Source organism: Eleutherodactylus coqui, chromosome 5 (genome assembly GCF_035609145.1).
Source record: "Eleutherodactylus coqui strain aEleCoq1 chromosome 5, aEleCoq1.hap1, whole genome shotgun sequence".
Lineage (NCBI taxonomy): Eukaryota > Metazoa > Chordata > Amphibia > Anura > Eleutherodactylidae > Eleutherodactylus > Eleutherodactylus coqui.
In genome coordinates this window covers 235,708,531-235,734,964 of record NC_089841.1, presented here as the reverse complement: position 1 = coordinate 235,734,964, position 26,434 = coordinate 235,708,531, and the positions used below count along the sequence as shown (strand labels likewise).

Sequence of the window (26,434 nt, the reverse complement as noted above, 5' to 3'; positions counted from 1 at the left end):
AGACTGTTGCAAAAAAATCAGAATGACCAAACTTGCGCTAATTGAACCCTATTTACTATACAGACGGTCCTCGACTTGCGAACGTTCGATTTACGAACTACGCAAGTTACGAACAATCTGTCCTGCACAGTATGATGTAATGCTTCGGCATTACATCATACTGTGTAGGGACCGGGCAGGCTTCTATCAAGCCTGAGAGAAGCCTGTCCGGTCACATCGCGGGACACTGTGCAGTTGCTTCTGAAAGGCCCTAGGGCTGCTATGCAGAGCGCCTATCAAGCCGTGAGGCATAGGCAGCCCTGAGGCCTTTCAGGAGGCCCCCGGCTGCCTAGCAACCGTACAGCGTCCCTCGATCTCATCGCGGGACACTGTACGGGCCCCCTGAACGTCGGGTGCAGGCTGTTTCTTACAGTGGGCACCCGGCGGCAGCAGTTCCGACGAGCCACGCTGCTCGTCGGAACTGTTAACACTTTAAATACCGCTCTGACAGCAGAATTTAAAGTGTTAACAGTTCCGACGAGCGTTGCGGCTCGTCGGAACTGCTGCCGCCGGGTGCCCGCTGTAAGAACAGCCTGCACCCGATAACGTATGGAGCTGGATCCACCCACGATCCCGCTCCATACAAACATTTGTTCAGACTTGCGAACAGGTTCCTGGAACAGAACCTGTTTGCAAGTAGGGGAATATCTGTAATGTGATCTCAGGTCTTCCAATATGTTTGGCAAGATTAGCACAATAAACTATGCTACTTTTGCATCAAAAAGACTACAAATCTAGATTGAAATCCCCAAAATGCAAGTATGAAATTACAGTATGTTAAACTTTGCAAGTGTTTTTTCTTTTGGATTAGTTGTGATATTTTAGCCAACCTTTTGTAAATAGCCTTATGGTCCTTTTACACGGGACAAGCTGTTGGGCAAATGATGTCCGATAGTGCATCCTAGTGATGCTCGCTCCTATTCTGTTACACAGCAACAAGCATCGTTGGTATCGCTCACAGCGCTGACAGAATGGAGTCGAAGCGGGTCGGGGTTCTTCCCAAACCTCGCAGTAAGCAGACAGTTGTTCAAAAGTGAACGACTGCTGTTTACACTGAACGACGTGTCATTCACTTTTCTGCATGCAGAAACTAAAGGACTGAATGATTCTTGTTCAGTCGCTACATGCTTTTACACGGGACAATTATCGGTCAGATTCCCACTCTGTATTCTGAACGATCATCGCCCCGTGTAAAAGGGCCATTATTTCTTGGGGCTTTGTTACTGTGCATTTGTTCCTGTTATGTAAATTATAAAGATTCATTGAATAAATAGTGTTTAATTAGAGGGATTAACCCAGAGATTTTTCATTTTTTTTAAAGTTTTTTTTTATTTTTCTATTGGCATAGCTGTATAAAAGGTCTTGCTTTTTGTAGGCCTCATACAGTGCAATTCTGTTGTGTATCTTTTTTTCCTCTGACAGCGTTCACTATGCAGGATACATAATGTGATATTTTAATAGACTGAATTTTAAGGACACAGCAATACAAATTGTTACATTTTTTATTGTGTTGATATTTTTAATGTGTATACTGGAAAAATGTTTTTTTTTTTTAATGCATTTATTGTTTATTACTCTGAAAAACTTCATTAATCTTTTGCTTTTTTTTGGTCCTACTGGGTGACTTAAACGCACAATCGTCTAATTGCTTGTACAATATACTACAATACTTTTGTATTGAAGCACATTGTACTTTTAACATCAGCCTATTAATAATGTAGGCTGAAATCCAGGACGGAGGGGAAGAGGTGCACAGTAGAGGTTCCCTCTGTCCAGCCACTCAAATGCTGGGGTCAGCTTGATCCTGGCATCCCAATGATTAAATGGCCAGGATCGAAGTTGTCTCTGACCTTGCCGCATATAGAGCAGGCTGGGCAAATTGAGCGCACTCTATACTAACCCTCCGTACATTCCACATTAATTAACGCTGGATTGTGTGAAGCGGTTATAGTACTTCTGTTGCCTTCACGTTTATCATTATTTTGATAGCGCTCTCATGCCCGTATATCTGTCCATAATACACTTTTGTCTTAGAAAAGTGATTTAATTAGGATAATAAAAATAGAGAACCTAATTAAAAATATGACTTCCAATCACTGTATTTAGTTTTTATTAGTTGGTGTAACCATATTTACATTTATGTAGACCTTTATTGGTCACATTTCCCTTGTTATGGGCATTTGAATGAATCTGTGTTGGATTCTTAAACTGTATAGGAAGAAGTTTCATAAGAGTCGGCTTAGTCGTGCAGATCCTTCTCAACTTAGACAAGAAGACTCGGATGCGGTTTGGAATGAACTTGCCTACTTTAAAAGGGAAAACAAAAAGCTACTGGTTGAAAAGTAGGTACCGTTCTTTATCTGAGCTCTCATGGATGCAAATGTTTACATCTTTGTGCTCTAATGTATTATGGTTTTTATTTATGCTGCCTGCTCTTGGCAGTTAATTGCACATGGGTTTTATTGTATCCACCTACATCGTTAACCTACTGTTTTTTAGTGTCGTTTCTCCTGCACCTATCTATTATGAGGGTGTCCTCATTTGTGTTTCTGCAACAGGTTAATGTCCACCCACTCAATTAAATTGAGTATATCTAGGTATTGCCAGAAAACAGAATCACCAGAGTGAGCAGTCTTGAACGTATTCATCTGGTCGAGTAATGCTGCTACCCATTCCTTTAGCAGACTGAGGGCTCACACCCACTTGCGTTTTTTTTGCTCTGCAATGCGACAGCGATGATAATGAAACCAATGATTTTCAATGGTTTCATATTCATTTGCGATGTTTCAGCAGAGCTTCACATCGCAGAGAAGAAATCTGTGATATCGCTCAGTGCTTTCAATGGGGCCAGCGGCAGCAGCGCTAGTCCCATTGAAACATGGGGAGAATATCGCGGAATTCTGCCACAGCTGTCACAGCTGTGGATCCCCTTTATCAATGAATAGCTAAGCACTGCCTGTAATTGGCTGAGTGCTCAGCCAATCAGCACAGCCCTTTCAGGAGGGGGGGGGGGGATTTATAAATCCCCGCCTGCTGAAAGTGCTGGACAGCAGTGCTGGGGAGCCAGCTGGAGGACGCGTCTGAGCGGCGGAGAGGTAAGTAAAGTCTTTTTTTGTTTTTTTATAACCAGCTTGGGATGATTTTTAGGGAAGGGCTTATATTTTAAGCCCTTTCACGAAAATCATGCTGCAGGGGTTGCCACAAAACCACTGCTTTCAATGGGGCCCGCAGCAGCGCCGACCCTATTGAAAGCAATGAGATGGCATGCTGGACTTCTGCCACAGCTGTCACAACTGTGGCAGAAGTGCGCGATATTCTACCTATGGTTTTAATGGGGCTAGCGCTGCTGCCGCTTGCCCCGTTGAAAACACTGGCAATATCGCAGCGTTTTCACTCGGTCTCGCAGCACAAGAAATATAAACGCCAGTGAGTGTGAGCCCTGATGCAGCTTTGTTTTTATTAAAGATGCATTCCAACAGTTTGTTTGCCTATATAGAGCAGCATAAGCCATTATGAAAGAATAATGTACTGACTCTTTTGTATGCTTTGTTTATACCTGATTTAGTAGATATAGATGATGTAGAAACCCGCATTACAAGGATCCAAACCCATTCACTCCACCCCTGGCCTTAATCACATTAGCAGCAGTTGCACATTCCCATTCCCTAGTCAATTAAAAAAAAACAAAAAAACAGGCTACCCCTTCCCCCAATTGTAATAAAGGCAGCCATCATGCTTCCTTCACCAACAATCACCAGAAAGAGCTAGGCAATTTCTTCCCTCACTCACAGTAAAGATGGTCAGGTGCCTCACCTCCCCAATCACAGAAAAGACTTCCAGGCGCCCCACCTCCCCAATAAAAGCTTCATACGTGCCCCAGCTCCCAAATCACAATAAAAATGGCCAGATACCCCATGCTTTCCCTATCACATTAAAACAGCAAGGCACCCCTCTCCCTCAATCGCAATAAAGACAGCCAGACACTCTTCTTCCGCATTCAGAATAAAAATGGGCAGACACCTTATTCTCTTCCAGTCACAATAAAAATATCCAGGCGCCCCTCTTCCCCCAATCCAATAACAATGGGCAGACATGTTTCCCCCACCCCCAGCTGATGACGTGGGCAACTTTTATCACTTACAGCAGGCAGTTAGAGGAACACAGTAGGGCAGACAGCTTTAATGTAGATCCCTTTCCAACCCCGGTGGGCAGCATTTTGTCAAGGGGATAGATCAACTAGCAGACGTGCGGCACTTCTTCTAGATGAAGAAGAGAAACTTCTTCCATTACCGCTACAAGGTGACGGGGCTAGTTGGATAAGCTTGTCACGATTTCCAATATCCTGGGCAGATTGGTGACTGTTTTGTTTGCAATCTATAGCCCTATATAGATTCTGCACATACTGTTGCCCATGATGAAAAGGCTTGTATGGAAGAGCCCTACTGCTGGAGTTAATGAATATTTTGGTTCTACGCTGAAGTGCGTTACCTGGAGTCAGTTGAGGGCCATCTGACACCTACAAAAATGTGCATCAGACCACACAATGTGTGCAGCCTAAAGTTGTGTTTAATGCCATCTCCACCATAATATCCTAGGTACCCCGCCATGCCGCCTGCTCGACAACAGTGCCGACCCCTCCAATTCTATTATAGAACGAGCTTTAAATATTGACAATATGCAGGTCGTCCTTCTCCACCCCATCTCTGTTTGCACACGTTTCTCAGTGTGCAGCGCCTCCTTGGTTCAGCCAGTTATCTATTGTCTGAGCTGAAATATATTTTAATTCCACTTACTCGACTGTAGAGTTAGGTACATTTGTGTGATAATCTAACTATTGATAATAAAGTTTTCTCCCCCCCCCCCCCCCCCCTCCTTTTAAACCTTGTTTTTTCTCAGTTCAGTGACACATACGGCAAATCAGTAGCTGAAATAATACTGCAGTATTCAGGGATTGTGTTAATTAATGTGGCTCTCATCTGTTGGAGGTGTCGCTCTTCATTAGTCTGTATTTTACACACTGCCTTGCTTCATTTCGGGAACGAGGTGGTGAGGGGATAACCTAGGCAGCCATGCTCGTTTGATCTCCCTGATACATACGCAATGCAGAATGCCTCAGCTCTCTTGGTTCCCTGCCCTGTCCTGCTAATCCCAGCTGAGCTCATTATGATGTTGCCTTGCTGCTACTCTCCGAGCCAGATCTGCCCAAGCTAATTACTGCTACCAGCAGAGCTGCCTGTTAAGGGTCTGGTGTGGATCTGCTAACATGGTCCTTGGTAGTGACCTGCAAAAAGCACCAGGGAGTTTGCTTTCTTTCTTACTGCGTACCGCCTGTCCTTTGGGGTTATTGCTTATCCCCATCACACAGATATCTTAGCTGCAGTCAGAGGAAAAGTTGGGGAAGAATACTCAACGCTTGTGAAAACATGATACTCCCCGCTTTGATCTACCATAAATCTGAGAGTTTTAAGCACATCCCGGAAAAGGAGAAATACTTTGTTATTTTAAGAGACCTCAACGGAAAACAATTTTCCTCTCACCGATGTGTATTAGCTTAACTTCCTTCATAATTTATATGTGTAAGGTGTGCAAACTAATTCTTCTGACCATGCAGTCTTGTAGCGGTCAGCGAGCTATAGTTGCACATGCAATATCACTATAACGGTCTCTCTGACAAGCTGCTTAATTTGCTTTATGCTCATTGAACCTCCTCCCATTCTATATTCTCCCTTCATTCTGCAGCATTGCATTGCTACTGTATATTTCTTGACTGTCTGCAAATTAACAGAAAGTTGGTAAAATTAGGGGACTTTTAGCGAACGCCCGTGCAAGGCTTTCACCACCCGATTTGTATATTTAAATTATAATGCTGTTTGGCCGGTATTGGTTTAACAACTATTTATTTATATTTGCTGAAAACCAGAAACTTTACTTGTTAATCTCATTATTCGGTTCATTCCCAACTCACATGTCACACTAGACGAGCCGATTCTCGTTTGAACGAGCGAGTAACATCACCGCTGACTCGTTCGTGCAGAATGTTTAGATAGGCAGATCATCATTGAGAATCGTTCACTTCAGTGTTGCACAGTCCTATGTGAGAGCGGGGAGTGTTTAAACCTAACGAAAGTGAACAAGCCAACGATGATTTTTATGCCGACTGTAACTGAACGCCGAATTAAAAGTGAAGATTCTTGTAGATCGTTCAATCTTTGTCTTGCGTTTAAATAATTATTCTTTAAAAAATTGTTAAGATGGGCAGCAAAGAATGATAATTGTTACGTCTAAACGTTTCTTAACGTGGAACAATAAAGCTAAGATGTAGGCATTTGTTTGGTTGGATCATCACAAGAGAGAGAGCTTGTAAACACTAAGGCCACTCTCACACGTGTTCAAATAAACGTCACTCGAAACCGCAGCAGTTTACCGCGATTTCAAAGGGCACTTTTGAATGCATGGCATAGTGTTTGACAGCGCTTTTTAACATAGTAACATAGTTTGTAAGGCGCTTTTTAACATAGTAACATAGTTTGTAAGGCCGAATGAAGACAATGTCCATCTAGTCCAGCCTGTTTATCCTCTTGTGTTGTTGATCCAGAGGAAGGCAAAAAACCCCAAGAGCAGAAGCCAATTAGCCCATTTGGGGGAAAAATTCCTTCCCGACTCCCTAATGGCAATCAGACTGTTCCCTGGATCAACCACTAATAGTTCCTACCTGCCTGTGTATCCAGATTAACAGTTAACCTAAGATTTATATCCTGTAATATCCTTCCGCTCCAGAAAGACATCAAGTCCCCTTTTAAACTCCTCTATGGGTTTTGCCATCACCACATCCTCAGGCAGAGAGTTCCACAGTCTCACTGCTCTTACATTAAAGAACCCCTTTCTGTGTTGGCGATGAAACCTGCTTTCCTCTAGACGTAGCGGATGCCCTCTCGTTACCATCGCAGTCTATAAACAGATCATGGGAGAGATCCTTGTATTGTCCCCCCATGTATTTGTACATAGTTATTTGATCACCCCTTAGCCGTCTTTTTTTCTGTAGTAAATAATCCCAATTTTGATAGCCTCTCTGGGTAGTCCAGTCCTGTCATTCCATGTATTAGTTTAGTTGCCCTTCTTTGAACCCCCTCAAGCACTGTAACATCTTTCCTGAGCACCGGTGACCAGAACTGTGCACAGTATTCCATCACCTCAACATTGTAGTTAGGTTCACCCCAACATTGTAGTTAGGTTCACCCCAACATTGTAGTTAGGTTCACCCCAACATTGTAGTTAGGTTCACCCCAACATTGTAGTTAGGTTCACCCCAACATTGTAGTTAGGTTCACCCCAACATTGTAGTTAGGTTCACCCCAACATTGTAGTTAGGTGCATTAAAAAAAGGAAAAAAATACAGGAGACAGCGCTCAACAATTGAGCGCAGGTCTGCGAGGCCCCTTTGAAATCAATGGGAGCGTTGTGCCACGATTACCACAGTGCTCAATGTGATAGCGGCCTAATAATCTGATAAAAATATGTATGTGACTTCTTAAACCTGAAAAACTCATATTATGTGATTTTCCAGTACGTAAGTATCCAGTATTGTTTCCACCCCTGTTGTAAATATTCATAAGTTTGCATATGACTTCATCTCCATACAAACATTCTAAACCTCACAGATTGAAGGGACACGCCACTGTTTTTTTTTTTTTTTTTTTTTTAACGCATTCATTATGTAGCTATTCATCAGTGTATATATAAGTCGACGAGTGCTACCTTAGTAAGTTATTTCTTTCTGTCTGAGTCTCCCAGCCTCTTTCTCCTCAGATTCTCAGGTGATCTCAATTCTGAAAACTCAGATTTACATGGGGGTTATGGATTCATTTTCTAGTTAATTTCATAGTCTATGTGATGTTCTACCACAGAAACTGTGTTGAAGGGGAGATGAACACTCCTGTTACAGTTATAGATGATGATCACACAGTTTCTGTCATACAATTATAATAGAGGAGATCACAGCTCATTCTCATGACTGTATATTTATGGGTTACAGCTTATTTAGGTGAATATAGAAGGTAATGATAATTAAATTACCCCCATGCAGATAAAATGGTATAAGCCTGGCTAATTCTATGATCATTGAATCATGGGATAGATGTGAAACTGAAAGTAAAAAAATTAACTCTCAAGATGGTGACAGACAGAACGCTATACAGCATGAATGTACCCGAAATATACAGAGGAGAACTGCAGAGTGTGACAGGCATGGAAAAATGAGTTTTCTCGTCCGTATCATTGGGGGACACAGCCAGACCATTGGGGGACACAGCCAGACCATGGGATATAGCCACTGCCACTAGGAGGCGACACTAAGCAAAAGTGTTAGCTCCTCCCACCAGGCTATATCACCCCTGCAGGCACTCAGCTAATTAGTTTTTAGCTTAGTGTCTAGCAAGGAGGCAGACATGTCAGGTCCAGGAGGACGTTATGGCAGGCATACGGGGAGTCGGGGCTTTTCCCTGGCTTTCCTGTACTCCCGGGGAGGGCGCAGGCAGAGGGTGTCTCCACCACTCTGCGGCGCCCTACCCAGCGAAGATAAGGTGGCACGACCCTGCCTATGTGCATTGGCGTCGTTGGCGCGCCAGCAATAGGGTTCCCCCCTCTGGAGCAGCGCCCCTCTCGGACGGCGAGCGCAGGGGGGAACACTGCTGGAGCGCAGAAAGGGGAGTAGGAGCGTACCCGGGTGGAACAGAGCGGCACCTCAAACCCCCTTCAAGTCTGCGGTTGGCTGCCAGGACCCCCACCAGATTGCAAGGCTTCAGGTGTCGTTGGTCCTTCACCCTCCTCACTCCTTCTCTCCACCCTCTATCTCACCCAGGCATGTGCTTATGCCCCCCTCCCTCCTGTTTCCCTCCCCCCTTTTCCCTTCTGTACATTAAGGGATTGGGGGCTGGGCTCTTACCGGCAGGGCTGGGAGGGGGAGGATGCTGCTGCTAGCCATTGGAGTCCTGCTGACGGCGGCGGCGGTACGCACGCTCCTGCGGCTGGTCTGCACACTACAGTCTGCAGAGTGAGCTGCGGTGCCGCGGGGGCGGGGCGCCGGCCGCGGGGATGCTTTTGTGCGTTGCACATGGCACTTCCGGTTACGTGGCGGGACTTCCGTGCAGGCCACGCCCACCTCACTCGGCTGGTCTGCACTCTACAGTCTGCACAGTGAGCTGCGGGGATGCTTTTGTGCGTTGCACAAGCCACTTCCGGTGCAGGCCATGCCCACCTCGGACGTGCGGGACATTTAAGGAGGCGGCCAGCAGGGAAAATGGCCGCTCACAGTAACAGGATAGCAGTTCCCCAGCTTTTGCAGGAACTGCTTCCCAGTGAGTCGCCCAGGTCTTTCCAGTGGCATTTACTGCAGCCAATCGGCAGCATTTGTCATCCACATCACCAGGCTCCAGCAGCACCAGTCACCTGCGGCGACAGTCACCTGCGGCGACAGTCTCCAGCGGCGGCAGCTTCCAGTGTCGGTACCACCGAGAAGGCCGCCGGGACCCAGAAGCTCCAGCTGGGCCAGGACAGCCGCAGGACGGGGTAAGCCCTGCCAAGGCAGCTCTCCCCTGTGTTGTTTCCCCCCTGCGGGTACTCGCTTGCAGCAGTACACAGAGACACCCTACCCCTATTCCCACCACCCCTTGCGGTTATATATAGGTGTGGATTGCGTCATGTCTGACCCTAGACCAGAAGGTTCCAGTCAGGCTATGGGGAGGGCGAAGTAGTTCCCCAGCGGTCAGGCGGAACCCCGCTGTGTAACCTGTATCCCAGTGCGATCGGCTCCAGGGACCCCGGTGCCCCCCGCCGCCCCTGTAGAGCAGGTAGCCGAGCCTGAATGGGCTAGATCCCTGGCCGCAGCAGTGTCAGGACTAGCCAGCTCGTCGGCAGCAATATTGCGCCGTTTGGAATCCGGAGGTGTCCTCCCCGGAGCGTTCGCGGGGAAGGTCACACAAGAGGCGGAGATCCCGCAGCTCTGAAAGGGTTTCCCACAGGTCTCGTCGGTCCAGAAGGTCGTTCAGATCCTCTAGGTCGCGCCACTCTAGAGAGTCTTTTCACGCTCCTCATGGTTCCAGGGGAACATCCCGGACGTATCCTAGGTCCAGGGAAGATTCTAAGCCGTCTCGGCATACAGGGAGGTTGGTTAGGTCCCATCCGGACCTCTCACGGGCCTCATGCTCCTCAGCCTCTCAAGCCTCTCACTTTAATGGGCAGCTTGGTGTTAGCAGTGAAAGACACGCTGCAGGTAGCCGAGACTCCAATCGAGGTACCACAAGCTACCGTATCATTTAAACGGCAGAAATGCATTCGCCAAACATTTCCTTTCCATCAGGATTTTGAAGAAGTCCTGGGGAATGAATGGGAGAGTCCGGACAAACGTTTCAGGCAGCCAGGTAAATCCTGGGACGCCGCCTATCCTTTTTTTAGAGGATCTAGTCAAAAGCTGGTCGGTGCCTCCGGTGGTAGACCCGCCAGTATCGCGCTTATCAAGGAGCACGGCGTTGCCTTCAGCCGAGGTTGCGGTTCTAACCGACACACAGGATAGAAAACTTGATGCATTGGCGAAGACAACTTTTTTAGGCGGCAGGCACCGCCTTGCGACCCACCTTCGCTTCAGCCTGGATGAGCAAGGCGTCGGTGGCATGGGCAAAACAACTACGCAAGAATATTTTGGCAGGCGCCCCACCCAGTGAGCTGTTAGACGTCACTGAAAAGATCATACAGGCAGGAAGATTCGTCTGCGCGGCGAGTTTGGATACAGCCAAATTTGTTGCACGCGCATCAGCAGCGTCCGTGGCTACACGGAGGACGCTATGGCTGAAAAACTGGTCAGCGGATGCATCATCTAAAGCGGTTCTGACGAAACTGCCATTTGAGGGCAAGAGACTGTTTGGCCCAAAGCTCAACGATCTAATTAAGGACGCTACGGGAGGGAAGAGTACGTCTCTCCCGCAAGGGGCTGGAAGATCAAGAAAGGCGCCATCTAGGAAGAAATGCTTTTTTCATTCCTTTCGGCAGGTTACATCCCGGGCCACAACAGGACAGTGGACGCAGCCAGAAAGTGCCCCAGCAGAGCAGAGGAAGAATCCTTCCTTTAAGACCAGGCCAGCCTGGCGAGCTCGCTCCAAGGCACCTAGGGACGCGAGGACAGGAGTATCAGCATGAGGGTCTTCTCCCACCCGCTATTCACAGGGTGGGGGGCTGGCTTTTCCGGTTCCAGGATGTACTGGCACACTGGAACAGGTCGCAGTGGACGTTGGACCAGGGAATCCCCATAACGCCAGGGGTTCGCCTTGCCCTGAGATGGTGGACAAGTCTCTGGAGAATCCAGGGGGGTCGGTCACTGTTTCTCAAGAGGTAAGGAGGTCCAGCAATCCTGGTGGCTCCGGATTGGCCGAGGCTAGTAGGGTATCCAGACCTGATCGAAATGCTGGCCGACGCTCCATGGCCACTCCCAGAACAGGAGGACCTACGATCACAAGGACCAATCTTCCACCCGAATTTAAGGTCGCTTCATTTGACGGCCTGGCCGTTGAGACCACGATATTAAAGAAACTGGGATTCTCGGAAGCAGTTATCCGAACTATGGTCCAAGCCAGGAAGCCGACATCATCGAGAATTTATTACCGTGTATGGAGACGCTTCTTCAGCTGGTGTGAAGACCGCCAGATACATCCCATGCAATTCTCACTAGCAAACATTCTAGCGTTTCTACAGGCTGGACTAGAATTATGGCTGAAGTTAGGTTCACTAAGAGGGCAAGTATCAGCCCTTTCAGTGCTGTTCCAGAGACCTATCGCTAGTAGGTTGGCGGTGCGGACTTTTCTTCAAGGGGTCGCACATACGTCACCCCCGTTCAGGCCACCTACTCCGGCATGGGACCTGAATTTGGTGCTGGATGCTTTGCTATCACACCCTTTTGAACCTCTCAGGGACGTACCCCTGAGACTGCTATGCTGGAAAGTGGTCTTTTTGGTGGCGATCACGTCTATACGGAGAGTATCCGAATTAGCTGCACTATCAGTCGAACCGCCCTTCCTGACTTTCCACTAAGATAAGGTGGTGCTGAGACCGGTTCCGGGTTTCCTACCAAAGGTAGTATCAGCATTTCACCTTAATGAAGATATTGTACTTCCATCGTTTTGCCCGGTACCGGGACATGCGAGACAGAGAGCACTGCATCGGTTGGATTTGGTAAGGGCCCTACAAATTTATGTGGCAAGGACCAAAGACTTTCGGAAGACAGAGACTCTGTTCATAATCCCGAAAGGGCCGCGTAAGGGTTTTGCGGCCTCGAAGGTGACCATCTCGAGGTGGATTCGGTCGCTAGTGACTGAGGCTTATCAAGCCAAGGGGAGGTCACCACCATTCCGGATAATGGCCCACTCTGCAAGGGGCGGTGGGGGCTTCCTGGGCGGTTCAGCATGGAGCCTCAGCATTACAGGTATGTAAGGCAGCCACTTGGACGTCCCTGCATACATTTGCGAAATTCTATAGGGTCCATACATATGCGTCAGCGGACGCTGCATTGGGTAGAAAGGTTCTACAGGCGGCAGTCCCCTGACTGCTGGGGACCCCTTTTTTTTTTCTGGGAATTCCCACCCTTTTATTTCCAGGACTGCTTTTGTACGTCCCATGGTCTGGCTGGGTCCCCCAATGATACGGACGAGAAACAAATATTTTTGGTATAACTTACCGTAAAATCTCTTTCTCGTCGCGTTCATTGGGGGACACAGCACCCTCCCAAGGATTAATTTCGTTATAGCAGGGCAGAGCCCTTTGGTCTCGGGTCACAGATGACGAGATATATATCCAGAAGACTGGTATGTCTTTACTTGTGTACGTTAAAGTGTAAATAATTTTTTTGTGTACTCCCACTGGCTGTTCCTACTGCTTGCATACAAACTAATTAGCTGAGTGCCTGCAGGGGTGATATAGCCTGGTGGGAGGAGCTATCACTTTTGCTTAGTGTCGCCTCCTAGTGGCAGTGGCTATATCCCATGGTCTGGCTGGGTCCCCCAATGGTCTGGCTGTGTACCCCAATGAACGCGACGAGAAAGAGATTTTACGGTAAGTTATACCAAAAATATTCGTTTCGCCATAGTGGTCCTTTAAGTATGAAATTTGCAGTAACATATAATTATTACACTTTTGTTTTCTTCTAAAATAATCCTGCATATCTTTAAGTGCTCCTAAGCTACACATTCATACACAGACTAGGGTGTAGAGTTTTCAAGCATTCATTAGGTATTTATTAACATGTACATAGCCCCTTTGCTTCAAAGCATACATTTTTAATTCCGACAATCTACGCTGTCAGTTCTAATATTGCAGTGATTGTATCCTAAGCATTCAACCGTTTTGGTATGAGCTTATATTTATTGGTAGAAGGAATGATTGCTAACTGGATTAGCCACTTATCTATATATCTATCTAATATATATCTATATCTATATTGTGGCAAGTTGGGGTCTGCTTGCCTCTGGATTGCCATCCACACGGTCAGGAAGTGGCGCACCTTGCATACAAATATGCTCCAGAAACAGAACTTTTTCTTTAAATCTGGCTCCTGCCAGCCTTTATTTACAGCATACAACGAGATTATATAAAGCCAACATAAGCTTGGGGTTCACAACCCACAGGGTTCTGTCACTAACCCCTCCTGGGGTGTCTGGAGGGCATCTCTTCCTCCTTCAGACCCGGTGACAGACCCAACTGGTCCACACTGGACCTCTGTTTGCAGACTGTCCTGCACTGCCAAGCTGTAACTTCCGCCTTGCTTCTGGCAGGAACTGGCTTTTATGCAACCAATTTCTGCTACACCCATTAGGTGTTAGAATGCCTATCTAGCACCCTCTGTAGGCTAGTCTGACACTGCCCTGTTACTATAGGTGAAACCCTCACTGACTGACTGATTCATTCATTCACTGACTGACTGACTTGCCACTAATTAACTTTCCAGTGTCGTACAAACTTAAACCATTCTTTAGATCCTAAAAGTAAAGGGGTTGCATTATGATTATTCAATTCTAAGTGCAAAAGTAAGTGCACCCCTAAATAACCATCTGCTCACCCTCGCTATCTTGCTGCTACTAGCAGCTGGGGATATCTCTCCCAATCCTGGCCCATCCTCCACTGATCTTAACTATTACCCCCTACCTGACTCACTTAGACACCCCTCAAGCCCAATGTGCGCTCTGGAACTGCCAGTCAGCATGCAATAAACTCACCACCATCCATGAATTTTTTTTACTGCTAAATCTCTAAGTCAGCTAACTCTCACAGAAACGTGGATACAGCAGTCTGACACGGCCTTCCCTGCTGCATTGTCTTATAACGGCCTGCAGTTCTCCCATACCCCAAGACTGGAAAACAGGCGTGGTGGAGGAGTAGGTGCTCTTCTCTCCCTGAAATGTACCTACCAGGTCACCCATCCCCTGTACCCTCACTCACTTTTCCATCGTTTGAGGTAAATATGCTACGGCTTCTCCGTCCGCTATCCATGCGAGTAGCAGTCATTTACCGCCCCCCAGGTGCTCCTCGCCTGTTTCTGAACCACTTTGGCACCTGGCTTCCCCAGTTCCTATCCTGCGAAATTCCAATCCTCATCTTAGGTGTTTTTAAGATCCCCATTAAGGACCCCCATCTGCCTCTCGGTTTCTATCGCTCACCTACTCCCTTGGTCTCTTACAACTCACAGCCTCTCCCACTCACAAGGATGGCAATACTCTTGATCTGGTCTTCCTCCATCTCTGCTCTGCTTCCCACTTCACTAACTGCCCTCTCCCGTTCTCTGACCATAACCACCTCTCTTTCTCTGTCAAGCTTCCTAGTATCTCCCCAGACCCTCCTACCTACCGTACATACAGGAACCTTCAGACCGTTCACAACCAATACTTTGCTGACTCCCTACAGTCCTCTCTGTCCCCTATCTCTCTGCTCTCCTGCCCCAACTTGGCAGCTGCACACTACAACACCACTCTGAAACATGCCCTAGATAAAGTGGCGCCCCCCCATGACCCAAGCCATCCGATGCAGACCTTGGCAACCCTGGCTCATGCTTCATCCTGCAGTGCTCTAAATGTGGTAAACGGCTGTGGAGAAAGTTGCAAATGTCCACAGACTTTCTTCCTTACAAATTCATGCTCAGAACCTACAACCTAGCCCTCCACTAGGCCAAACAAGTCTACTTCACCACTCTCGTCTCCTCACTGTCTCACAACCCTAAACGGCTCTTCGATACTTATCAGTCCCTTCAAAGCCCTAAACTGCAGCCCCCTGTGACAAATCTCAGTGCTGAATTGCTGGCTGCTTACTTTAAAACGAATATAGACAACATCCCTCAGGAAATAACCTCCCAATCCCAGACTAGCCTCGACCCTAGTCTCGTCAATACCAATTCCTGCTCACTCTATGTACTCAGACCAACAACAGAGGAAGAAGTCTCCAGATTGCTTTCCTCTGCTCGCTTCACCACCTGCGCTAGCAACCCTTTCTCCTCACATCTCCTCTGGTCCCTCTCCCCGGTGGTTATCTCCCATCTCATTCAACCTCTCACTGACCTCTGGCATTTTCACCTCCTCTTTCAAACATGCCATCATATCCCCACTGCTAAAGAAACTGACTCTTGATTCAACTGATGCTGCTAACTACTGACCAATCACAAATCTTCCCCTCAAACTACTAGAACGCCTGGTTTACTCCCGCCTTATAAGCTATCTATCAGAAACTCTCTTCTCGACGCCCTACAGTCCAGCTTTCGCCCCCTTTACTCGACAGAAACAACCTTTACAAAGGTGTCAAACGACCTTCTCACAGCCAAATCGAGGGGCGATTACTCCCTACTAATCCTCCTCGACCTCTCCACAGCATTTGACACTGTTGACCACAAACTCCTGCTCAGTATGCTTTGCTCCATCGGCCTTAAAGGGGTTGTCCCGCGCCGAAACGGGGTTTTTGTTTTTTTTCACCCCCCCGTTCGGCGCGAGACAACCCCGATGCAGGGGTTAAAAAAGAACACCGGACAGCGCTTACCTGAATCCCCGCGCTCCGGTGACTTCTTACTTACCCGGTGAAGATGGCCGCCGGCATCTTCTCCCTCGGTGGACCGCAGGGCTTCTGTGCAGTCCATTGCCGATTCCAGCCTCCTGATTGGCTGGAATCGGCACGTGACGGGGCGGAGATACACGGAGCCCCATTGAGAAAAGCAGAAGACCCGGACTGCGCAAGCGCGTCTAATTTGGCCATTAGACGGCGAAAATTAGACGGCAACCATGGAGACGAGGACGCCAGCAACGGAACAGGTAAGTGAATAACTTTTGATAACTTCTGTATGGCTCATAATTAATGCACAATGTACATTACAAAGTGCATTAATATGGCCATACAGAAGTGTATAGACCCACTTGCTGCCGCGGGACAACCCCTTTAAGGACACTGCTCCCTCCTGGTTCTTCTCCTACCTATCTGACTGCTCATTCAGTGTCTCCTTGATTGGCTCTTCCTCCCCTTTTATTTCCCTTGCTCTTGGGGTACCCCAGGGCTCGGCCCCCTCCTTTTCTTCATTTATACAGCCCCTATTGGACAAGCCATCAGGAGATTGGGCCTCCAATACCACCTCTACACTGATGGCACACAGTTATACACCTCTTCCCATGACATCTCTGCACTTTTCCGCCAAAACATCACCAACTGTCTGTCCACTGTCACTAACATTATGTCCTCTCTTTACCTAAAAGTGAACTTCTCAAAAACTGACCTACTGGGGTTTCCGCCCTCTACTAACCAACCTCATCCTGCCTTTCTAATGTGGCTTGTGGCGGAGGTAGTTTTATCAGAAATGCTATCTGCACCATAAGCCACATTAGAAAGGCAGCAGGATCTTAGGGAGGTAAAACAAGCGGTTTCGGAGTTGGTGTAAGAAGGAGGGGTTTGTGTTCCTGGAAAACTGGGCTGACTTTGCTGTCGGCTTCAGGCTCAACCATAGGGACGGGCTGCATCTCAATGGGGATGGACATCTGTACATGCAGCCTCAGGAGAATCTAACGTTCTATGTGTATACATGTTTTATTCCTCAATTCCTCTGAAGTAACCATGACTTCATAAAATTTTCTGTGCGGTAAACACCTGTACCAAATTAACTCGGTTGAAGCCTGGTATATCAGCTAGTCTATATATATAAAGCTGAAAGCCCTCACTGACTCACTCACTGACTGACTGACTCGCCAAAAGTTCTCCAACTTCCCGATGTCGTAGAAACATGAATTTTGGCACGAGCATAGATTATCTCCAAAATAGGAAAAGTAATTGGGTCCCAAGTCGATTATTCAATTCTACTGCAAAAGAATTGGCGTCAAAATTTAACGTACATAATCTAAATCTCTCACTTCCCAATGTCATAGAAACTTAAAACTTGGCACGGGCATTGAATATGTCATAAATGGGAAAAGCTAATGGGTCCCAACTCGATTATTCAATTCTATGCGCAAAAGAATTAGCATCCAAATTTTACGTACGGAATCTAATTCTTTCACTTCCCGGTGTCATAGAAACTCGAAATTTGGCACGGGCATTGATTATGTCATAAATAGGAAAAGCTAATGGGTCCCAACTCGATTATTCAATTCTATGCACAAAAGAATTAGCGTCAAAATTTTACGTACGGAATCCAATTTTCTCACATAGAAACTTAAAATTTGGCACGGGCATTGAATATGTCATAAATAAAAAAAAGCTAATGGGTCCTAACTCGATTATTCAATTCTATGCGCAAAATAATTGGCATCAAACTTTTACGTACGGAATGTATTTTTCTCACTTTCCAGTGTCATAGAAACGTGAAATTTGGCAGGAGCATTGATTATGTCATAAATAGGAAAAGCTAATGGGTCCCAACTCGATTATTCAATTCTATGCGCAAAAGAATTAGCATCCAAATTTTACGTACGGAATCCAATTTTCTCACATAGAAACTTAAAATTTGGCACGGGCATTGAATATGTCCTAAATAGGAAAAACTAATGGGTCCCAACTCGATTATTCAATTCTATGCGCAAAAGAATTAGCATCAAAGTTTTACGTACGGAATGTATTTTTCTCACTTTCCAGTGTCATAGAAATGTGAAATTTGGCACGAGCATTAATTATGTCATAAATAGGAAAAGCTAATGGGTCCCAACTCCATTATTCAATTCTATGCACAAAAGAATTAGCGTCAGAATTTTACGTACGGAATGTATTTTTCTCACTTTCCAGTGTCATAGAAACGTGAAATTTGGCACGAGCATTGATTATGTCATAAATAGGAAACGCTAATGGGTCCCAACTCCATTATTCAATTCTATGCACAAAAGAATTAGCGTCAAAATGTTACGTACGGAATGTATCTTTCTCACTTTCCAGTGTCATAGAAGCGTGAAATTTGGCACGAGCATTGATTATGTCATAAATAGGAAAAGCTAATGGGTCCCAACTCCATTATTCAATTCTATGCGCAAAAGAATTAGCGTCCAAATTTTACGTACGGAATGTAATTTTCTCACAGAAATTTAACATTTGGCACAGGCATTGATTATGTCATAAATAGGAAAAGCTAATGGGTCCCAACTCGATTATTCAATTCTATGCGCAAAAGAATTAGCGTCCAAATTTTACGTACGGAATGTAATTTTCTCACTTTCCGGTGTCATAGAAACGTGAAATTTGGCACGCGCAATGATTATGTCATAAATAGGAAAAGCTAATTGGTCCTAACTCGAATATTCAATTCTAGCGCAAAAGAATTAGCGTCCAAATTTTACGTACGGAATGTAATTTTCTCACTTTCCGGTGTCATAGAAATGTGAAATTTGGCACGAGCATTGATTATGTCATAAATAGGAAAAGCTAATGGGTCCCACCTCGATTGTTCAATTCTAAGTGCAAAAGAATTAGCATCCACATTTTACGTATGGAATCTAATTCTCTCACTTCCTGATGTCATTTTATATAAAGGAAACGTCGCATGGTTACGTCCCGTGGTGTTTCCTGGGTAACACAGAGAACTACGCAAAATGGTGAACATATGTCTTTCCGGTATCTCTAAAGTAACCACGACTTCATAAGATTTCCGTGTGAACACCAGATAAACACCAGTACCGAATTAACTCGGGCGAAGCCGGGTATATCAGCTAGTCAATATATATAAAATTGAATGTATGCGTGTCTGTCTGCGTGTCTGTCTGTTTCTCCTTTATGCGCTACTACACCATTCATCCGATCACCATGAAACTTTGGGAAGTTGTTGAGTACACTCCTGGGAAGATTATAGGCATAGTACAACTATACTATGATAAATGGCGTGCGTGCGAGCGTCGCCGACAGTTATGCCCCCCCACGTAGATCGTTCGATTTCCATCATTGCCACTAATTCTCTCACTTCCCGATAGCGTAGAAACATGAAATTTGGCACGAGCATTGATTGTCATAAATAGGAAAAGCTAATGGGTCCCAACTCGATTATTCAATTCTAAGCGCCAAAGAATTAGCGTCCAAATTTTACGTACGGAATCTAATTTTCGCGCTTCCCAATGTCATAGAAACTTGAAATTTAGCACGAGCATTGATTATGACATAAAAAGGAAAAGTTTATGGGTCCCAACTCAATTATTCAATTCTAAGCGCAAAAAACTTAGCGTCTAAATTTTACGTACGGAATCTAATTTTCTCGCTTCCCAATGTCATAGAAACTTGAAATTTCGCATGAGCATTGATTATGTCATAAATAGGAAAAGTTAATGGGTCTGAACTCAATTATTCAATTCTAAGTGCAAAAGAATTAGCATCCAAATTTTACGTACGGAATCTAATTTTCTCACTTCCCAATATCATAGAAACTTGAAATTTGGCACGAGCATTGATTATGACATAAATAGGAAAAGTTAATTGGTCCCAACTCAATTATTCAATTCTAAGTGCAAAAGAATTAGCGTCCAAATTTTACGTACGGAATCTAATTTTCTCGCTTCCCAATGTCATAGAAACTTGAAATAAGCATGAGCATTGATTATGTCATAAATAGGAAAAGTTAATGGGTCCTAACTCGATTATTCAATTCTAAGCGCAAAAGAATTAGCGTCCAAATTTTACGTACGGAATCTAATTTTCTCGCTTCCCAATGTCATAGAAACTTGAAATTTGGCATGAGCATTGATTATGTCATAAATAGGAAAAGTTAATGGGTCGGAACTCAATTATTCAATTCTAAGCGCAAAAGAATTAGCGGCCAAATTTTACATACAGAAGCTAATTATCTCGCTTCTCAATGTCATAGAAACTTGGAATTTGGCACGAGCATTGATTATGACATAAATAGGAAAAGTTAATGGGTCCCAACTCGATTATTCAATTCTAAACGCAAGAGAATTGGTGTTGAAATGTTACGTACGGAATCTAATTCTCTCACTTCCTGATGTCATATATATATATATATATATATATATATATATATATATATATATATATATATATATGAATGACTGTCTGTCTGTTCTTTATTAGAGATGAGCGAACGTACTCGTCCGAGCTTGATACTCCTTCGAGATGCTGGTTACTAGAGGCGAGCACCATGCGATGTTCGAGTTACTTTCACTTTCATCTCTCAGACGTTAGCGCGCTTTTCTGGCCAATAGAAAGACAGGGAAGGCATTACAACATCCCCCTGCGACGTTCAAGCCCTATACCACCCCCTGCAGTGAGTGGCTGGCGAGATCAGGTGTCACCCGAGTATATAACTCGGCCCCTCCCGCGGCTCGCCACAGATGCATTCTGACAGAGATCAGGGAAAATGCTGCTGATGCCGGAGCTGCTATAGGGAGAGCGTTAGGAGTGATTTTAGGCTTCAAGAACCCCAACGGTCCTTCTTAGGGCCACATCTGACCGTGTGCAGTACTGTTGAGGCTGCTTTTTGCAGTGTTGCACTTTTTTTTTTTTTTTTTTGTATATCGGCCGTGCAGAGCATTGCGTCCTCAGTCTGCAGTCATTGTACAGAGTATAGGGCCAGTACTGGTGAGGCAGGGAAAGAGATATTCAGGCTATATAGGCAGTGGGCTTTTTCCAAAAAATTGGGGAAAAATACTATATTTGGGCTGCCTGTGACCGTCTTCAGTTTACTGCGTGTCTGCTGGGGGTAGTAGTCCTACTTAATACGCAGCTAAGCGTTACAGCAGGCTTGCGCAAAATTGTTTCCTAGATCTGCTGTCTCTGTTACATCAGCGCCGTCATCCCGCCAGAGGAAAACAGTATACATAATATTATAGGCTGCCTACAGTATCTATCTGCTGGGGGTAGTAGTCCTAATTAATACGCAGCTAAGCGTTATAGCAGGCTGGCGCAAAATTGTTTCCTGGATCTGCTGTCTCTGTTACATCAGCGCCGTCATCCCGCCAGAGGGAAACAGTATACATAATATTATACGCTGTCTACAGTATCTATCTGCTGGGGGTTGTAGTCCTAATTAATACACAGCTAAGCGTTACAGCAGGCTTGCGCAAAATTGTTTCCTGCCTCTGCTGTGCGTTCCGTAAGGGAAATCAGCCTCCAACCACAGGCCAATAAGCGGCACATTTAATTACAGCGTTCTGTTTCTGCACTACTGGTAATACAGCATGCTGAGGGGTAGGGGTAGGCCTAGAGGACGTGGACGCGGGCGAGGACGCGGAGGCCCAAGTCAGGGTGTGGGCACAGGCCGAGCTCCTGATCCAGGTGTATCGCAACCGACTGCTGCGGGATTAGGAGAGAGGCACGTTTCTGGCGTCCCCACATTCATCTCACAATTAATGGGTCCACGCGGTAGACCTTTATTAGAAAATGAGCAGTGTGAGCAGGTCCTGTCGTGGATGGCAGAAAGTGCATCCAGCAATCTATCGACCACCCAGAATTCTGCGCCGTCCACTGCTGCAACTCTGAATCCTCTGGCTGCTGCTCCTCCTTCCTCCCAGCCTCCTCACTCCATTACAATGACACATTCTGAGGAGCAGGCAGACTCCCAGGAACTGTTCTCGGGCCCCTGCCCAGAATGGGCAGCAATGGTTCCGAATCCTCTCCCACTGGAGGAGTTTGTCGTGACCGATGCCCAACCTTTGGAAAGTTCCCGGGGTCCGGGGGATGAGGCTGGGGACTTCCGGCAACTGTCTCAAGAGCTTTCAGTGGGTGAGGAGGACGATGACGATGAGACACAGTTGTCTATCACTCAGGTAGTAGTAATTGGAGTAAGTCCGAGGGAGGAGCGCACAGAGGATTCGGAGGAAGAGCAGCAGGACGATGAAGTGACTGACCCCACCTGGTTTGCTACGCCTACTGAGGACAGGTCTTCAGAGGGGGAGGCAAGTGCAGCAGCAGGGCAGGTTGCAAGAGGCAGTGCTGTGGCCAGGGGTAGAGGCAGGGCCAGACCGAATAATCCACCAACTGTTTCCCAAAGCGCCCCGTCGCGCCATGCCACCCTGCAGAGGCCGAGGTGCTCAAAGGTCTGGCAGTTTTTCACTGAGAGTGCAGACGACCAACGAACAGTGGTGTGCAACCTTTTGTCGCGCCAAGATCAGCCGGGGAGCCACCACCACCAGCCTCACCACCACCAGCATGCGCAGACATATGATGGCCAAGCACCCCACAAGGTGGGACGAAGGCCGTTCACCGCCTCCGGTTTGCACCGCTGCCTCTCCCCCTGTGCCCCAACCTGCCACTGAGATCCAAACCCCCTCTCAGGACACAGGCACTACCGTCTCCTGGCCTGCACCCACACCCTCACCTCCACTGTGCTCGGCCCCATCCACCAATGTCTCTCAGCGCACCGTCCAGCCGTCGCTAGCGCAAGTGTTGGAGCGCAAGCGCAAGTACGCCGCCGCGCACCCGCACGCTCAAGCGTTAACCGTGCACATAGCCAAATTTATCCCCCTATAGATGCTGCCGTATAGGGTTGTGGAAACGGAGGCTTTCAAAGGTATGATGGCGGCGGCGGCCCCGCGCTACTCAGTTCCCAGTCGCCACTACTTTTCCCGATGTGCCGTCCCAGCCCTGCACGACCACGTCTCCCGCAACATTGTATGCGCCCTCACCAACTCGGTTACTGGCAAGGTCCACTTAACAACGGACACGTGGACAAGCACAGGCGGGCAGGGCCACTATAGCTCCCTGACGGCACATTGGGTGAATTTAGTGGAGGCTGGGACAGAGTCAGAGCCTGGGACCGCTCACGTCCTACCCACCCCCAGAATTGCGGGCCCCAGCTCGGTGGTGGTATCTGCGGCGGTGTATGCTTCCTCCACTAAACCACCCTCCTCCTCCTCCTATGCAACCTCTGTCTCGCAATCAAGATGTGTCAGCAGCAGCACGTCGCCAGCAGTCGGTGTCGCGCGTCGTGGCAGCACAGCGGTGGGCAAGCGTCAGCAGGCCGTGCTGAAACTACTCAGCTTAGGAGAGAAGAGGCACACGGCCCACGAACTGCTGCAGGGTCTGACAGAGCAGACCGACCGCTGGCTTGTGCCGCTGAGCCTCCAACCGGGCATGGTTGTGTGTGACAACGGCCGTAACCTGGTGGCGGCTCTGCGGCTCGGCAGCCTCATGCACGTGCCATGCCTGGCCCACGTCTTTAATTTGGTGGTTCAGCGCTTTCTGAAAAGCTACCCACGCTTGTCAGACCTGCTCGGAAAGGTGCGCCGGCTCTGCGCACATTTCCGCAAGTCCCACACGGACGCTGCCACCCTGCGCACCCTGCAACATCGGTTTCATCTGCCAGTGCACCGACTGCTGTGCGACGTGCCCACACGGTGGAACTCTACGCTCCACATGTTGGCCAGGCTCTATGAGCAGCGTAGAGCTATAGTGGAATACCAACTCCAACATGGGCGGCGCAGTGGAAGTCAGCCTCCTCAATTCTTTACAGAAGAGTGGGCCTGGTTGGCAGACATCTGCCAGGTCCTTGGAAACTTTGAGGAGTCTACCCAGATGGTGAGCGGGGATGCTGCAATCATTAGCGTCACCATTCCTCTGCTATGCCTCTTGAGAAGTTCCCTGCAAAGCATAAAGGCAGACGCTTTGCACTCGGAAACGGAGGCGGGGGAAGACAGTATGTCGCTGGATAGTCAGAGCACCCTCCTGTCTATATCTCAGCGCGTTGAGGAGGAGGAGGAGCATGAGGAGGATGAGGAGGAGGGGAAGAGACAGCTTAGCCCACTGCTGAGGGTACCCATGCTGCTTGCCTGTCATCCTTTCAGCGTATATGGCCTGAGGAGGAGGAGGAGGAGGATCATCCTGAAAGTGATCTTCCTAGTGAGGACAGCCATGTGTTGCGTACAGGTACCCTGGCACACATGGCTGACTTCATGTTAGGATGCCTTTCTCGTGACCCTCGCGTTACACGCATTCTTGCCACTACGGATTACTGGGTGTACACACTGCTCGACCCACGGTATAAGGAGAACCTTTCCACTCTCATACCCGAAGAGGAAAGGGGTTCGAGAGTGATGCTATACCACAGGACCCTGGCGGACAAACTGATGGTAAAATTCCCATCCGACAGCGCTAGTGGCCGAAGGCGCAGTTCCGAGGGCCAGGTAGCAGGGGAGGCGCAGAGATCAGGCAGCATGTACAGCACAGGCAGGGGAACACTCTCTAAGGACTTTGACAGCTTTCTGGCTCCCCAGCAAGACTGTGTCACCACTCCCCAGTCAAGGCTGAGTCGGCGGGAGCACTGTAAAAGGATGGTGAGGGAGTACGTAGTTGATCGCACGACCGTCCTCCGTGACGCCTCTGCCCCCTACAACTACTGGGTGTCGAAGCTGGACACGTGGCCTGAACTCGCGCTGTATGCCCTGGAGGTGCGTGCTTGTCCTGCGGCTAGCGTCTTGTCAGAGAGGGTGTTTGGTGCGGCTGGGGGAATCATCACGGATAAGCGTACCCGCCTGTCAACCGACAGTGCCGACAGGCTTACACTCATCAAGATGAACAAAGGCTGGATTTCCCCAGACTTCTCTTCTCCACCAGCAGACAGCAGCGATACCTAAACAATACGTAGGCTGCACCCGCGGATGGAAGCATTGTTCTCTCTCACCATCAAAAACGTGGACCTTTTAGCTTAATCAATCTGTGTATAATATTCATCCTCCTCCTCCTGAAACCTGACGTGATCACGCCGAACGGACAATTTTTCTTAGGCCCACAAGGCTCAGTCATATAATTTTTGTAAACAATTTTTATACGTTTCAATGCTCATTAAAGCGTTGAAACTTTCACCTCAACCAATTTTTATTTTAACTGGGCTGCCTCCAGGCCTATAGCAAAGCGATTAATGCGTTTCACCTGCCCTCTTGGTTGGGCATGGGCAATTTTTCTGACATACATTAGTACTGTTGGTACACCAATTTTTTGGGGCCCTCGCCTACAGTGTAATCCAATTAATTTTTTGCCCACCTGCATTAAAGCTGACGTTACATCAGCTGTGATGGGCACTGCAATGGAATACATTTATGTACAGCCGGTGGGTTCCAGGGAGCCACCCATACTGTCGGTCCACACGGAGTTGTAACTGCATGTGTCCACTTCTAAAGAACCCCAGTCTGACTGGGGCATGCAGTGTGGGCCGAAGCCCACCTGCATTAAACATGACATTACCTCAGCTGTGATGGGCAATGCAATGGGATATATTTATGTACAGCCGGTGGCTTCCTGGCACCCACCCATGCTGTCGGTCCACACGGACTTGTAACTGCATGTGTCCACTTCTAAAGAACCCCAGTGTGACTGGGGCATGCAGTGTGGGCCGAAGCCCACCTGCATTTAATCGGACGTTACCTCAGCTGTGATGGGCACTGCAATGGGATACATTTATGTACAGCCGGTGGGTTCCAGGGAGCCACCCATGCTGTGGGTGCACACGGAATTCCCATTGCGGAGATGTACCTGCCTGTGACTATTTATAAAAAAACGCGGTCTGACTGGGGCATGCAGACACCTTGACAGAATGAATAGTGTGTGGCACATAGGTTCCCCATTGCTATGCCCACGTGTGCAGCTCCTGATGGCGGTGGCACAGGATTATATTTCTCATTGCTTCTGTACAGCATTGTGGGCTATCGCCCCGCCCCTTTTAAAGAGGGTCGCTGCCTAGCCGTGCCAACCCTCTGCAGTGTGTGCCTGCGGTTCCTCCTCATGGCAGACGTACTTATAAATAGACATGAGGGTGGTGTGGCATGAGGGCAGCTGAAGGCTGCGCAGGGACAATTTGGTGTGCGCTGTGGACACTGCGTCGTTGGGGGGGGGGGGTTGGTCAGCATGTAACCCAGGAGAAGTGGCAGCGGAGTGTCATGCAGGCAGTGATTGTGCTTTGTTGGAGGTAGTGTGG

At 47.6% G+C, this 26,434-nt stretch overlaps 1 protein-coding gene across 1 annotated transcript in view; it reads left to right on the top strand.

Annotated features, from left to right (window-relative positions):
• The window catches only part of CNTLN (centlein), a 293,859-nt gene that overhangs the window by 130,101 nt on the left and 137,324 nt on the right, over positions 1–26,434 (top strand). The window contains exon 13 of the mRNA XM_066604356.1: positions 2,256–2,381. Coding sequence (XP_066460453.1) covers positions 2,256–2,381 — 126 coding nt within the window. The remainder of the gene's footprint in view (positions 1–2,255; positions 2,382–26,434) is intronic.